At 37.9% G+C, this 17386-nt stretch overlaps 1 protein-coding gene across 3 annotated transcripts in view; it reads left to right on the plus strand.

Annotated features, from left to right (window-relative positions):
- PGM2 (phosphoglucomutase 2) overlaps positions 1-17386 on the plus strand; it is a 41498-nt gene that overhangs the window by 7881 nt on the left and 16231 nt on the right. The window contains exons 1-3 of one of the 3 annotated variants that reach the window (XM_023925381.2): positions 11721-11866; positions 16238-16405; positions 17245-17351. In XM_023925381.2, the coding sequence (XP_023781149.2) occupies positions 11795-11866; positions 16238-16405; positions 17245-17351 (347 nt within the window). In that variant the 5' untranslated portion in view covers positions 11721-11794. Of the gene's footprint in view, positions 1-11720; positions 11867-11888; positions 12763-16237; positions 16406-17244; positions 17352-17386 lie in introns of those variants that run through there. The other 2 variants (XM_023925380.2, XM_086891058.1) reach the window with 2 other exon arrangements.

Raw genomic sequence — 17386 nt, forward strand, 5'->3', positions numbered from 1 at the left:
CATAGATTAATCTTCTATTTTGTTTACTTTAAATTGATTAGAGTTTTCACTGAGGATAGAAAAAAACATAATCAGGAAACAAGTAGTGCCAAAGGCTAGCAGGAATGCTTAGAGTCACTCTGGGGAGAAGGATAAGGCTTCACAAGCAAAATGGACTCTGGCACTGGGTTTTTTGAAGAGGATCTTCTGGCAATAAGAAAAAATCCTGGCATTTCTCACTGAATATCTCTCACAAATCTGGTCCTGCCCTGGTTAAATTAATACTATTTTAGAGCTCACGTATCTTTAGTGCCATACTTTCAAAAACTGCAATAGTTAGCTTTGACACAACCTGCACTTAAACAATAATTTTGTCACCAGAAGGCAGTGTGCTTTTTTAAAAAAGAAACAAGCAGGTTGTGTTCTCAAATAGTAGGAGATAAAAGAGATGCTGATCTTCCATGTTTTGTGTGGAGCATATGGTCTGGTTAATTGCCCTGGTTACCCTGCTGTATCATCTACTCTTGCTGTAGGATTGAGCCAAGTATCTTTTGCAGAATTTTAATAGGTGTGTATGATTATTTAATTAATAGTAAAGTTATCTTGTAGATGAATAGATTTTTTTGGTTAACATGTGCCCATACATATCAAGTCTTAGCAAGTTAGATTTTCTTTACTAGGATGATGGAGGGGAGGGCAAGAGTAAATAGTAAATTAATTCAAATATATTATTTCAGATAGTCCCAAACTGTATATTAAATGCAGTCAAACTAGTTGCAGTATAATAACAGATAAAACATCCTGCAGGAGGTGGGAACAGGTTCCCATGTTTGCAGAGGGAGGAGACAGGTTTTAATCGAAAAGCCGAGTGTTAGCCTTCTTTTCAGATGTTCACAAGTTGTTTGATTTCCTTTTAGAACTAAAAGGACATAAATCCATAGGTCCTGCTTTACTAAAAAGAGTCTCAGTCAAAGGATTGTGAAAGCTGAGAAATTCTGCTGTTTCTCAACTGTGGATGCTGTCCTGCTTCATACAACCAGACAAATCTTTAAAGCAGCAGGAACTGTAGTCAACCTTGTATCCTAATCACAAAGATATAACCATCTTTTTTTTTGCTGCTACCACAATAATTATTTGAAAATTTTCAATACTTCAATACTTTAAACTTGTCTAAGTCTCAAAACATTATGTAGTTTGATGATTTAACACATTGACAGAATACATAGTTTCAGTATTCTGGGATAATGCAACAAATGCTGGACTACTGGGAAAGAAGGTAAGAAATTCCTTCATAGCTTGTCATTCATTTTTCCTTTCCAATAGTTTCAATAAAATATTTAACTTTATGCTAATTTAAATGTTTCCTATAAAGAGTTTTTGCTTTATATTTTGAAGAAAAAACCCAAAATATATCTAGGATATAAACAAATCAGTTTCTTCCTACCCAAGTATTTTCTAATGGAAATGGAGGCAGGAATGAAAATGTGCAAACAGAACTGCATTATAACCAGCCTAGGTTTGCAAAGCATTATCTCAGAATAATGCAAACAATATTAATATATTAAGATGAGGACAACCTTATGAAGGATATTTTTTGTATGAATCACTGTGTACACCAAACACTAACTTGCAATAATCACGACCTTAATAACCATTATTCCAGGAATACTGTGTAACCCAGACTTCCTCAGGAGAGTCATTGCCTAAAGTTATATCAGAACCTAGATTGAAATAATACATCTCTCTATATTATCTGTATGATTTATATCTCTAGCACACGGATAATGTTTAATATATTATAGAGAGATATTTTCAACTAAAATTATGTTAGATAAAAATATTATTCAATCTCTGCACAGGGACTGTATAGGCAGTATACTGTACAAGAGATTTTTTGCTAAGGATTCATTTGACCTTTATGGAGCCTCCTAAAGTAAACACCTAAATTATTCCATAGCATCGCTCCAGAGTGTTAAGTCAACAAAAGGCTTTTTATCTCCAAATATTTGCTTCTGGTATGATAGCACAGTACAAATAGTAGACATAATCAGGAATTCTACATGATGGTTATAAAGTGTAACCTTGTCTCAGCTATTGAGGTCCTCTGATCAAGGTAAGGTCTTACTGAATATCTTCACATTCCTTGAGTTCAAAATATTTGGACTGGAAAGAACACATAGGTTGGGTTTTTCCCCAATGATGGAAAAAAAACACTCTTAACAACAGAGTGCAACCCATATCAAAACAGTGCTGCTGTATAAGGTCAGATCTTTCACTTAATCCTCTACTGCAAGGAACTCTGACAAATTTTAAACTCCCCTTTAAAATACCCTTTTTCAAAACATAAATCCAACTCAAATAGTATTGAAAGTTCCACTGAGAGAAAAAACCATCACATAGTAACAGTCTCTACACTTAGTGTGGGTACTTCATGCTGCTTCCTTCTCAGCTGTTCCTTCTGCCTTTCTGCCACAGTAGTTGTCAGAAGGATGCAGGAGGAGGAGCAGCCCCTTGGACAGCTCAGAGGAACTGCTGTATCAGATGAGGAGATGTTAGTGGTTTAGCATTTGCCACAGATTCACATTTGTGGTTAAACACAGGGCAGTTTTTTACTCTGCCTTTCATGCAATTTATAACTGAAAAACAGTAGAAGTCTAGCAGAGGAATAAGCAGTAGTCTGAATAACAATTTGCTCTTAGGAGACAAACAATACTGATACATTTTACTGATCATGTGGGACCCATGATAGGGCTGGGAAAAAAACTAAACAGATATGATAAGAACAAAAGGAAGGGGAGCAAGAGCTGATTAACTGGCACAGTGTCAGTGTCATCATTGCTAAAGCTGGTGTAAAAACAACACTGGTGTGTTTGACAGGACCCATGAGAATAGATGAGAAAAAACTTGGGAGTGATTGAGTGAAATCAGGTTTCTGAAGCACAGTATCCTGCTTCAGCAAAGGAGGGGACATGCTGACTGCATGCTTGTCTCTTCACTGAATCCCTAACTGGGATTTAACTAGCTTTGTGACTTTTGAAAGGGTCAGACAAAGCGTTGATTCTTTTAGAGGACATCTAACTGATCTTCTTTCTAGTCACAAAGTCCACAGCTGCTTCTGGAGTTAGGCAGTGCATAAATAAGGCTTGGTATCTAGATCAGTTCAGCTGAGCATTGCAGGGCAAGGAGCTCTATACCTTAAAATAGGAACACAGATCTATTTTGACAGCTGCAAAAGTTACCAGCTCCAATATAGTCACACCAAGAGCTTGTGGTTCAATCATCTGAGGAAACATTGGCATGTGATCCTTGCCTGTCACACAGATGACTGCTTACAAGTATTTTCAAGTAAGAGATAGTAGTATTTTCAGGTTAATTTAAGATGGTGGGTATGGGAAGAGGGACTACTTCTGCTCCTTTGTGCATTGCTGAGTTATCCGCCCCCCCCCCCCCCCCCCCCGTTTTACAGAAAAGTAATGCTCATATTGCTGATTGTTTCCGTCTTCTGAGGGCTGTAATATTTCCAGTGGATGATTAACAGAAAACACATGTGTAGTAAATCATTCTGTAGAGAACTGCCCTACTGACATCTGGCATTGTGTATCATTCAGTCCTCACTTTCTCCCAACTTCTTTTTCCATTTTCTGACATTTGTAGGTTTATATCAGTCTGTCTGGTCAAATGTCTATAACTGGAAATATTCCAAATAATGATGCAGAAGGGTTTCTTTGTTTCCTAGTTTGTTTTATGGTCAATATATTCTCTTTTCCATGACAGTTAACAGTTCTCCATTGTGTTTAACAATGATGTTGACATTGTATTTGGTGCTTCAGTGCTGGCTGACCTACTGAGAGCCTCTAAGCCATTACAGCAACATGGGAGGATCTTAAATAGCTCCAAAGTCTTACAATAAATGCAAAATGCAAAACATGACTTATTGTTTCCCTAGGGAGCCTCTGTTAGATAAATAAGTCACTTCACTAGAATTTAGCTATTAAATTTTAATTTCCTGGAAGCATAGGCAACATCAGGCAAGGTTTAATTTCAGGTCACTTCTGAGTCATGGAGGAAAGAAGACATTTTTATTTGGAGGCCTCTCTTTTATCCATTACCCTGCAAACTTAGTCAATTTTTATTGCAATTCTCACAGGATTGATATACATGTACTTTGCTATCTTCTTCTGTGCTTTTATCACCTTCACATCAGAATAAGCTTCTGAGCCAAGAGCTGCTACTTTAAATTAGCTTGTCTAGAGCTCCAATTGTACTTTTGCTGTCATTAATAGCCAACAAAATGAAGATATTTCAGGTATCTTCATAAGTGTGATGGCTCTCAGCTAATGTAAGATGGGTCATTGTTTTCAATGTAAATCTTAACCAATCAAGACAAATCTCACCCTTCATGCCAGAAATACATGATCAAAAAATGTTACATGATTCTTTTCTTCAGTACATAAAAGCATACGGAATGAGAAATATGATAACTTGCAATATTATACTAAAATTTAAAATTACACAGAAATCCTGGAAGTCAAAACTCTGGACCTGGAATACAGGATGAAACTTCCACATTGTGATGAATCTTTATAGTCTATCTATCTAGATTATTACAAAATTTTAGCTGTGCTGAAAACTTACTATGCCCCTTTATGCTTACTGTTTGTCCTGTACTACAGCACTTTAAGAAAAATCACTACACCTTTGAACTGGCCAGTGCATAGTGTGATTATATTTTACCTCTTCAGTCCTGTGTATAGCCTGATGGTATGTTATCTTTATTGTCAGTAACAAGGTAGCATCTTATATTGACACTGTACCAAAATGTCTTTCTTGGGAAAGGAGAGAGGCAAAGTGCAGGTTTCTGTTTAAAATAAATAACATTAAAAAAATGGAAAGAAGTGAGGAAGTGGTAATACTATTAATTACAATATGTTTTTGCTAAAACTGTGCCCTAAAGAATACTCAGGTGTAAACTTCTACTTCTGGCAGAGTAGTGCAAAGGAAAGTCTCAGCAAGAAGCATTCTCGGAGATAATAAAGAGATATATGTACATCAGATCTGCTAATATTTAGGCTCCTGGATGAAAGTGAGCAATATGAGGGAGAGTTTTACCTCAGAATCAGGATCCCTTTTGAAGCGCTATTTTTAAGTATATTGATTTTAAGAGATAACAGGCAGCACAATAAATCATAAAATGCAGCTCTCTAGGGAGGGAAGTAGTAGTTGGGAAGAAAAGTGATGGATCGGTCATGCTGTAGTTAGAACAGCTGCTGCTATCCAATGTCTAATTATATTACTCAATTTTGAGGGGGGGAACTTTCCTTCTGTACGAATAAGCAAGATTTCCCTTAAATACATTTCTGTCTATCAGGTGATTGACAGCTGAGGCCCATAGGTGTTCATCGAGATCAAACAGACTATGGGACAAGGCAACTGACTATCTGAACAGCCTCCAACAATCTGCACTCTTGCACATATGGCTAGAACTGATGTTTACATATTCAATTTCTGTTCCTTAGGCTTCTTGTTTAAAAGATAGCAAACCTAATTTTAAAAGATAGCAAAACATGCAATCTTTTTGCTGTTAGATTGCTATGTATAACACTTCTAGTGCTGTATAAATTCGCTGTTATTTGCTGTATAAAATGCTACTAACAGTAGTAAAAGTTCCTCATATGATACAAGGGGGAGGGAGGTAAATAAGACCATATGTGCCCCCAAAATTTATGTCCCACACATTTGGAGATACACTATGCAAACTTCAGCTACTGCATGATTCAAAATTTGTAGCATGGGAAACTGAGTGACTTGTGTCTGTGTGTGTATTTACATGCTTTGGTTATAAAGCCTGAGCTGAATGCTCTGTTTAATCTTTTCAACTAATAAGCTAGTGCATTCAGTAAGTCTTCTTGCTGACATTTTATCTGGCAGGTGGCTGAGCTCACACATTACTGCATCAGTAGTATGCAAGAGATGTACAGAAAGATCTTACACAAAGATGTAAACAATTGTCTGTGCCTGCACATCATGCTTGCCCACAGTGGCAATGAGTCAATATGTATTAACTATATATAGGATTTATTCTTCCAGTTAACTTCATACTTATTTATCTTTTAATTTGTAAAATAGATTATTTATTTAAAGCATCTCTTTATAGAAAAATATTATCTTGTCTTATTGACACTGAATTGTTTGAGAATTATTTAATGGTGTTTTTCTCAGGAAGACTGTTCCAGCAAATATTTATATCTACAGAGGAAATAGTACAGTTTCCTCTACAATGATATTGTATTACAATAAGCAGGCAGTATATACTAATAAAGTGGTACTAGAGTAGTGAAATACCAGGATTCAAAATGTGTTACAGCTTTATCACTCAGTATAATTCTTTCATTAGCTATCACTTACAGAAACTTTGTTCCCTCTTTTGTCCTTGGTGCACAATACCTAGAGGTCATTCACCAAGGAGGGTTTGAATGGCACTTGTACTCTGCCTACAAGTCACCAGATTTGGGCTTTCCCATAGTACTGAGTGAACAGGCTATAGTGCTACCAAGCCATCCTGGCCTCTTAGCTGACTACCAAAGTGGCAATAAATGCCTTCTCAAGTAGAGATGGCTTGGGCCATCTGGGATTAATAAAGCTTTAAATTTTATTTATAAATAATTATCAACTATGTGTGATATCCATCTCCATCTGCAAGAACCTTTTTGTATATTGAGTGTTTTCCTTCCTCAAGAGTAAAACTTTTGTACACTTTTAACTCACCTTGTTTTTAAGGTTTGGTTACCACATGATCCAAAGCACTATGAATTATCAATTCCTAATATAGCTGTAATTATTTGGTGCTCATATATCCCTTGACAAAGTCTGTTATTGGTATCAGGTAATTGTGCTGGAGGGGGCAAATATTATTAATTACTTGTTTGCAAAGAGATGATTACTTCTGGTGGTGTTTTGAAGGTGTTATTATTTTAAGAAAGAAACTACTTGAAATCAAATGTTCGAACCTTTTCAGTGCATTTTGATTCTAGAAGATGGGGTAGAATTGCAGGGCATTACACTCTTACTTCTAATCACATATCATTGCAATCTTGCCATGAAAAACAAGCATCCTATGACTAACCTATCACCTACAAAGTAGGAACAAGCAGGAAGCAACTTTGAGTATTTGGCAAGTAAACCAAGAATAAAAAGGAGCATAATTATGCTAATCAGAAAGCCAATCTCAAAACAATTTCTAAAGCAGTGAAGGCATCAAGCCAAATGCCTAGAGTAATATTTGCATTTACCAAGCAAGCACATGACACCAGAAAAATTTTATTGATACTGTAATTGTTACAAAAGCAAATTGTTGTCAAAGGTAGCAACATTAATTCCTTTCAACAGTTTGGTCAGGGAACATAGAAAGAAAACAAACCCCTTAGGCCCGTAGTGAAGTTCACAGTCTTTACTAACATGTATTACTGTGTTAATTTACTTAAGTATTTTATATATTAACAATTATACTTCAGGAAGTAAAAATGTAGTTGAATGCACATTTTAAAGTTTTATGCAAAATTATGTATGGGAAAGATGTTATTTTTCTCGATGCATGGCACTCCTGTTATTTTTTTCAGTATTTCTTTTCATTACTTGATGCTGGAACACTCTGGAAACAGGAATATTGAAGCAGTATAAGAAAGACTGCAGATATTTTTTATTCACTGACATTCGTTTTCTATTGTCTAAATCTAAAGACAAGGAGAGATGCCCCAGATTAAAGGAAGACTAATACTACATTATGAAACAATTGTTATCTGGCAGAAACGTGGGGAGTTTTTTGTAAGGCAGGAGCCGGGGACGCAGCTCCAGCTCAACATCGAGCAGCAGCTGACCTCGGTGGTTCTTCCTGCTCCGACCGCGAGAGGGCAGCCAGTGCCCATTAAATCATTGCGAGAAGCCTGACCTCGCTTTAGGAAGAGCTTTAGGTTCGGGGGTTTTAATTATTCTGCTTCATTTTAATTAAAATTTTGTGGAGATTAAAAATGAAGCTGTTTAAAAAGCATAAGCGTACTGTAGTAGAATTTCCAAGTTGCTTGGGGCCATTTTAAGACCTACTGTACAAATTTCTCAGTATAGCCTTTCATTTAGGTCTTTTATGGTTTCAGTAGGATATGCTTATCTCCTCTACAAAGAGTAAATAATCTGCATTAATAAGATGCTACATCTTTTAAGTCAGTTCCTTGATTGCAGATATTTTTTATTTATTTGGGAAAAACAAGGTAGGGCATTTGGTGTTACCTTCTTAGAGCAGCTTTCTAACAGAAATGTGCTGCTACTAACTTTCCAAATTTTAGATACTATTTCCTTCATCAATAGGGCAGCAGATAAATCTTTTGCATGTGAGCTCACTTTTAAAACAAATATTTCAACTTTAGTGGTGTAAACTGTGGAGTGGAGCTGTATAAAAACATACTGTGCCAGTTTTTTTAAAGCAACCGCCTTTCCCCTTTGATATTGCCATCGTGCCTCTCAGCCATGCATTTACAAGCCTGAGCATTCAATGGGAACTGCTGCAGGTTCAGCACTTTTGAGAAACAGCTTACTTAGAAGTCTAAAGTTGGATTTAGAAGCTTAACATTTTTGGGAAACTTGTTATGTTTTCATAACAAGTTACGAAAATCTGCATAACTTATTGTTGTTGTTAAGGCAAATATCTATCCGGTATATTTATGCTGCAACCAGTTTAGATTTTTTTACTTCCACTTTGGATAACTAATCCTGGTTAAGAAAGCTTTCCTTAGCTTAGGGTGAGAGGAGTGTCAGAATTCCTCTCAATCCAATTTCTGTAACACACAGCACAGTGTTATTCAAATCAAGTTGTAGGCCTGGTAATTCTACCTAGGTATCTATAAAATTACCTAGGGAGGGAATAAAGTTTAATAACAATTAAACTGAAAGATATATATAAAAATAATGCACCCTACTCACTTCTTTCGTAAAGGAATTGGGTCAAAATAAACTGCATATTACTCTTGAATTTCATGAAATCATAATATCAAATGTTTCTTGTTTGTTACAGCATAATTTGAATCATTTGCACAAGGAGTGAGTTCGAGATCATGTATTCATTAGTCAGACTAATTTTTTTTTTCCCTTTGGCTTGCATTTTTGGTCTTTACATGTAAGAGAAGGGCAGCAATCCAAAATATACTTGAAAAGATCTGGCATTAGCTCTATCTGTTGAACAAACGTAAGTTAATTTATCCTTGAACCTAGAAACTGAATGCAGCCTAGAACAAGAGAGAAAAAGCATGTTTTAGTAGTTCTGCTGCCACAGGATCCAAGATCTGCCTGACTACCAGAGATCAGGAATCTATGCTAAACAGAGGAAATTATAAAAGACTTTCATTTGTGAATCAAAAGCTTACAATAAACAATGGAGAAAAATTTTCCAAGAGGAAATATAAAATAATCTGACACATCCTTGGGTTAGCTGGTAGACAACAGAAGTGGAGAACAAATACTAAAATTCAAGCCAGGAATACAATACCCACCACATCCTTCCTTTTCTTCCCCTGCTTCCCCCTCCTCTCTCTCAGAGAACGGTGCTTAATTTAAGACAACATCCTCTTCTGAGGGCTATATGTGCTTGTGCAATGTGCACCACAGTTTCACAGTCAATCTGTGCTGCAGAATCAAAGCTTTTTTCTCTCCTGCCCCCTACTAGTATTTCAAGCTAGTGATGAAAGTGAAAATTTTCATTACTAATAAATATCTTTAAATAATATCTTCATACTAATAAAATACCTTTAAATTTTCAGACTGCTTAAACTAGGGGAGCTAAGACAAATATGCACTCTAAGCTCTGAGAACCTAAAGCTAACTTTAAATTCTTACCAGTAATATCCCATAATCCTTAGTCCTTTTATTTCTGTAGGTAACACAAATAGCAATTGTCATGTCCAGGTGACTGCAAATGGAGAATTAATCATGCACTAAAAGCGTACTGAAAATGGGGAAACTGGGTAGAAGAGTTTAAATCTAATATCTGTACATGGAACAAGAAAATATCAGTGGTTTTGACATTCATTTTCTGTTAGCATTTCACAAATTTTCTCTACAGCTGTATCACAGTACTGCAGAAGTCAGCAGAGAAAAAATTAGGCTCCTTGCCAGAACATAAAACTTCTTATGTATTACAGAATGTATCAACATCTCAAATTCACAGAATGGTTGAGGTTGGAGAAGACCTCTGGAGGTTATTTGGTCAAACTTCCCTGCTCAAGACCTTCTTGCCCAAAACCATGTTCAGATGGCCTTTATATATTTCCAAGGATGAAGACTCCAAAACCTCCTTAAGCAACCTGTGTCAGTACTCAGTCACCATCACAGTGAAAAATCATTTCCTAAAGTTCACCTGGAACCTCCTCTGTTTCAGTTTGTGCCTCTTGTCCTGTCAGTGAGCACCACTGAAAAAAAAACTGGCTCCATCCCCTTTGCATCCTCCCTTCAGGTATTTATATACTTTGGTATATATTATATACTTTGGTAAAATCCCTCTGAACAACATATAGTTGTAGATAATATAAAATTCAAAACATGGCTGAAGACATTGATGAGCGCCATTGATGCATTCATTGCTCTTCCTATCTGCAAGCTAAATAAAGCAACTTGATGCTGTGGTGTTATGGCTGAAGCCTAATTCAGCTAACAGACAAATGTCATTTAATTCATACCTCATGTGAAAAGCCTGTGTAGGTGCAGCCACACTGAGCCAAATGCTTAACATTCAATATTCATCTGAAACATTTCACTTGAGTAAGTAGGTACTTGAGTAGATTGAGAGAGATGCTTTAGGTACCCCACACAGTACCTCACCCTGAAATTCTAGCATTAATTTGAATTTAGTAGTGGTTTCACCTGTTTTGAAGAAGATTAAATTAAAATTAGGCACAGTATTTTAAGTTCCCAAAAAAGAGTATAAAGTCAGCAAACTTTATACTTTATACTTGGTTTATTGAATGGGTTTTTTGAGTTTTATTTTGTCAATTTCAGCTGGGTTTGGTAACAGCTGGATAAAAAAAAAAAAAAAAAAGGGAAAAACCCTTCATCCTTTATGTCTCAGTTTTAACACATAGTCAACCAGTTTTTCTCCAACTCGGTATCTAGGGCTTCTCATTAAAAGCTGTTGGGTTTTGAACTCTTTCTTGGAAATTTAATTTTGAAAGATTCACTAGGAAGAATCTAACTGTTATGTGGTATTTTGAAATAGTTTATACTGTATTGTTTTCCGGAAAAACTGTGTTCATCGCAGCAGCTAGCTATTCTTTCCTTTCAGCCTCTTCTAGTGTCATTAGATCACGGAGTTTTCAGGACCGTGGCACTTTGCAAGTTGCATGGTTCTGGCCACTCTGTTCAGAGCGGTCCCAGAAAGCATTAGACAAGAACTTTGAAAAGAAAGAAAATGAAAAAAAGAAGGTATTTGGGAACGCTTCTCCTCCGCTCGGCGCAGTGCGGGAGCTGGGACCAAGGGTTGCCCGGGGCTCCCCTCGGGGCTCCCCTGGGCCGCAGCCGCAGCTCCACTGGGGCTGTGACAACATTCAGCGCCCCGGGGAAGTATTATTAAACCCCCGCTCTACGCGACAGCCCCGAGTCGGCCCCGGAGGGCAGGACACGAGCGGAGCCGCCCCGTCCGGCCGCGGCCTCTGCCCCGGCCCCGGCCCTGACCCCGTCCCGGGCGGGCGGGGCGGAGCAGGGGCGGTGCGGCGGGCGGGCGGAGCGGCCGCGCTCCGGAAGAGGGAAGGAGCGGAGCGGCGGCTGGGGCGGCAGCGGGATGGCAGCGCGGGGCTCGGCGGGGGATGCTGCGCTCCGCCGCGCGGCCGAACAGTGGCTGCTCTGGGATAAGGTGAGGGGCGGCGGCTCCGGCCAGGCAGGGGCTGGGTGGGGGCAGGCTGGAGAAGGGTCAGGAGGCGCGGGGTGACGCCCGGCTGTTGCGCTGTGCCGCTTTGGGGTGCGGTAAAAGCACCCGTTTGCTCCTTTGGTTCTGCTTTCAGAGCTCTCTGACCAAGGGATGCTCTCTCTCCACCCCTCTGTCCATCCCCATCGGGTGGGGCTGCGGGGCTGCTGCCGCCCCCCGCCCGGTGCTGCGGCTCCGTCACCTGCCGCCGCTTCCGTGCCGAACCCCCCCCGGATGGTCTCAGTCTGGCTTTTAGCTGTACTGAACGTCTGTCTCAAAAGGGCCTGTATTGTTCCGAACCGCGTCAGTCGCAGGGTAGTTGATAGACTTAAATTATTAACGACTAGCACACATTGCCGTGTTACCTGTCTCTTGGTGTTAAAAACCTCCTGGTGCCTTCCAATTTTTGTTTACTAAAATACTGATCCCAAGAGACATGTCACTTCAAAAACACTTGGAAATGCAGAGGTTGTCAGTCCTGGTTTTTTTCAAGTGTTATTTCCCTTCCTGTTGAGACTTATCTTTGTTTTTGGTTTTGACAGCTTTATATGCAGAATTAAAATCTTCTCTGTGTTTCTGTTTTCCACATACCTAAAGAAAGAAGCATCTCACCATAGTGATGTTCTGGAAATGGTCATGTAGTTGCTGGCTGCTGCAGGTCCCACTGAGTTGCACACCACTATTGGCACATTTGGTTTGCATTTTTTATGTCCCTTTTCATATAATTTGTTCATTTGGTTTTATTGGAACACACTGGCCATTGCACCCTCTTCAGTCACGTGACTGAAGAGGCCTGAGGACTCAACAATGCTCTCTGAGTTTTGTGCAGCACACATACCTGTTTGGTAAGGCATCTTCTACTTATTTCAAAATTATCAGTGGAAGCATATAATAATTCTTTTTTTAGTGTTCTTTCCAGGTTCTAAAGGACATCATTAGAAGTACCTCGAGCTTGTTGTGATTCTTTATTAAAGATCAGTCAGCTGTTTAACTGAGCAGTTACCCAGTTCTGGTTTTATTAATGATAGAGCTGTGCCAAACTAGTCCTCTTTTCAGAAATGCTAATGTGTCACGTCAAATTACGATAAGCTTTTGTGCCTTTTTTTCCCAGTTTAATTGACTTTGAGAAAATAGTTTGGTTTTAAAGCTTCTTATTATCTGTGTAATAATTTGCTTTTCAACTGGTTATTCCCTCTGGAATATGTTAAACTCCCTGGAAATCTAATGCAGTATCCCTTATAGCATCTTTACTTTTGAAAGTTTAGCCCTTTGTTAACACTTGCATCTTTGACTCAGTAATAATTGACTGGTGTGCAATACCCATTGCTGATTGCTCAGAAATGGTGAGGTATTTTAATTTCTCAGGGAGTTGTTACATGTTTGTATTGAGCAACAGAATCACATATAACCCTTGTCCATTTACTCTGATATTAAAAAAAGTTCCTCTTTGACATGCAGAGATAGGTTAATATTTAATGATGATAAGCCCTACATTTCTTACAAAATAATTGTCTGCAGGAGCAAGCCCTTATGGCTGGTGGAGGTTCTGCTGACCTAACTGGGAGTTCCTACCTACAATTACTGTGCTTGTTACCAGGCTGTTTTCATCACTCTGTTCATTACAGTAATAGCATTTTTTTCATTCTTTCTATTATCAGTCATAGAATTATGAATGGAAGGTAGTTCCTGGTTTTAATAAAAATAAAATCTGTTTAGTCAGAAGCTTTTCCTCTTCTCTAAAACCTTGTGGGGACTCCTCTACTGATGATAAGTCATTGGGTCTTCCTGTAGTGGATTAATAAAAGTAAATAACTTGAGTGTTACCAGGTGATGTTCAAGCTAATTGCACTAGTGGATATTAACTTGGTATTAAATCACCTGCCACTGTACTCACAGAAATGGTACTCCCATACTCACATCTGGTTTAATTTGAAAGCAAAAAAAGCATAACCTGAGAGACTCAATAAGAAGGGAAAAAGCCAGCACTTCATCCTTCTGATCCAATTTGGTCCTTCTTTGGTAGAGATGCTGTGAAGAGCTTGTTTAAGCAGAAGAAAAAGCCAAAACTAAGATTAGTTTTTTTACTTAGCTGTGTAAAATGGCATCATAGAATTCTCCACAAGAAAAAAAAAACAAAAAACCCCCAAAAAAGTAAGCAGATTCTTAGGAGAATATAGCCATAAACAATTATAACAATAGTTCTGGAAAAATCTTTCTTCCATATTGAATAGACTTGGCCTGGCTTTTACCATTATTTGATGTGGGGTGGAGGCAGGAAGTGGAGAAAAATTAATGCAACCAAGTTTTCTTTAGACAATTTTATGGCCTGAAACTCTTAAGGTGTGGGCAGCCACCTGGATGTGTACATTTAACCAGACTTAAAAAACTGGAGGTTCCTTCTAGTTTCACCATAGATACCAAACCTGGGAAATTCCTCTAACAACAACAAACAGCTGCTTGGTTGTGGGAGCTGCAGGATGTTCCTGATGCCCTTCTTCATTGGCATTACAGCTCCTAGTCTGTCAAACACTTGTAATATCTGCCTAAAAAAATGCTCATTTCAGTAGTAAGAGATGACTTGTGTGCACAAAGCTCACAGAGGAATTAAAAGGTGACTAGGCAGTGTACAAAAATGGATGCAAATGGTGTCATTCAGGCTTTACCTTTGAGACATAGGCCTGATGTTAAAGCAAAAACTTGACGTCAACTTGTAAACAGCCTAAACTCAGTCATGCTGTCCTATATATTCTATAACAACATTGAATTATATTTATTCTTACAGAATGTAATTACTCAATAATAATAGATAATTGTGTCAAGCTGCCTACAAGGAAGTGTCAGTTACTACATTCTTGGACTGGTAAATTGGTAAATTTTGCACTGGAAATCAGTAATTCTGGGGTACCTAATTGTTAATTGCACTCAAGAAGTGGATTTCTTTTTTTTTTTTTAATTCTTTAGTTTATTCTGCATTATGCAGTTTGCTTATTAGTAACAAAGGCTCTTTAGCCTTTTAAGTATTTAAACTATGTTGTTTGTCCTGAGGCAATGGGAACACAGGTCAGTGGTTAGGACATCCCAACTCTGGTCTCAGTTTGATGTGCAGAATGTTTATACCTTTGTAGGCAAACTTACTCACATGCCTAATACTCTGTGTGTTCTGCAGCATTTTCTGAAGCTGCAGAAGATAGTTGGTTTTACATTTAATTGGTTTTTTCTTGTTTGCCTAGGATGATATGCTTTCCCTTGCTGTAAGCATACCTAGGTTATCCAGGAAATAGTAAAGTCTATGACTTTTATGAGGTCATTTGATTAGAAATCAAGTTTGTGTCCCTTTGGAAATTATAATCTTTGTACTCCAGAGTAAAGTATGTGTACTCATGCAGTGAGTAACCCGCTGCCTCTCTAAGTAATCCTGTTGTTAGGGGTCTGCCACCCACCATCTGTCCTCTTGGCCTGTCAGCTCTCAAGAAACCAAATACTGAACTTCACAAGTCTCATGTTATTACGCTGAGAAGTTGAGGTATACAGGACTTTGATAATTCCCTAAGTCTGGAAACAAAAGGAGTAAATAACAATGGAGATCTGTGGAAGCAATATATGAAGAAAAGCAGTGAAAGTTAGAAACTCCTCACTGTTCTCAAGTGGTCTGACATGGCCTTTTTGTTGCCACTCTCAAGTAATTTTATTTAAGAATTTGGCTGTAATTTCTAGGTTTTCATCCCGGGGTTGTGCTTATTTTTACAAGCATTACCTGCAAATATGTTGGAAATTATTTTCTGCCCAGTCTGCTTAGTTTTGCTGCAACCTCTGGTACTAGCCAGTCTTGGGACAAGGCTATGATTTAATTTGTTTTAAATGCTACATATAGTGCTAGAGAAATAACAAATATTTCTTAATAATCAGCTTACTTACTTAAACTTACTTTCTTAAATGTTTAGAGTATTTCTTGTGATGAGGAAAAATTCTCTGAACTGTGAAAGTGCTGCTTTTTGTTTGTTTTGTTTTTAAAAATAGAAAACATTAAACATTAAAATACATAAAAACATCTTGGAAATATTTTAATGTTTCAAACTGTGAGATATATATACATACACACACATGTTGCTGTCCAGTTAGCATGTTCACTTAAGGAGAGAAATCTAAAATAAATAATATTTGAGGTTGTACTGATTTAAAATTAAGAAGACAGCAGGAGTTCTGGTGTTCTTGAGGTTGTGTGCCATGTTTTTATACTGAAACCCAGAGATTGGGACAGAAAGTTTGTACTGTTAAAACAAACAAAACCTCATTGAGAATATCTGAATTTTGTATCAACAGAATCCAAAAACTTACGCAATCGTGAAACAATTGCTTGCGGAAGGAAATGCCGGAGAACTGCAGAAATACTTTGGCTCACGGATGGAGTTTGGCACAGCAGGGCTCAGAGCTGCCATGGGAGCAGGGATTTCCCACATGAATGACTTGACTATTATCCAGACAACCCAGGTATTGTGTTCAGCGCTTCATCTCACTTAACTGGTTGTGTATATGAATGGAAGAGCCTCATTTATGGCAAGCAAATGAGTATTCTATGGAAGTATGAGCTGTATCCTATTCTTCCAGTTTTCAGAAGTAATTAAATTATAATTATTAGCTGAGTGCTGATCTCTGAAAACAAGCAGAGAGAAGCTATTAAACCATTAAAAGAAGTTACTTTCTATATTTGATTTGCAATTTAATTTATACACAGCTGCAATTAAGGTCAAGTGTAACAGTTAGTGCTGTTGTAACAACTACAAAGGTGGCCAAAATTTGGCTAAGCTTTGTGTGTGCTGGACATGGATTAACATAAAAGCAGTGAAGGTATGTATACATACATAGATCCTAAAGTAGATCTACTTGGGGAAAAAGCCCACAACCTTGAATAACTGCAGCCTGTAGTGGTGATGTCGCTCTCATGTGCTAAAGAGATGTCATTATTAAGGGTGAGGTTTGGTTAAAAACCTGAAATATAGGCCAGCTATTCTCTTCCTCATGTGAGACCTAAGACAGCTGAATCATTTCTCAAAACCTGCATTTTGGACTAATTGTTACCTGTTCTTTTTGGACTTGGTTCTGATATTTTAAAAAGTACTTAAATGCTGTCCAGGTTTGCAATATTGATTGGAAGGTTTCTGATATTTCTTGGTGTTTATTGGTCCTTGACAAGCTGAATCCCAGAGTAGTTCAGTGAGATGCTGTCTGCTTAGCTTCCTAAGACATCACCATCTTAGCAATCATCTTAATGCTATGATAAATTAAACATCAGTATTGAGTTAATGAGGTGGATTTGTTGTTGTCTTTAGGGATTTTGCAGATACCTTGAGAAGAATTTCAGTGACCTGAAAAAGAGAGGAGTTGTGATTGGGTTTGATGCTCGTGCTCATCTTTCCAGTGGAGGTAGTAGCAAAAGGTACTTCTTATTTTTTGTATTTAGTATTTTGTAGA

The sequence above is a fragment of the Cyanistes caeruleus genome, chromosome 5 (assembly GCF_971803275.1).
Source record: "Cyanistes caeruleus chromosome 5, bCyaCae1.hap1.1, whole genome shotgun sequence".
NCBI lineage: Eukaryota > Metazoa > Chordata > Aves > Passeriformes > Paridae > Cyanistes > Cyanistes caeruleus.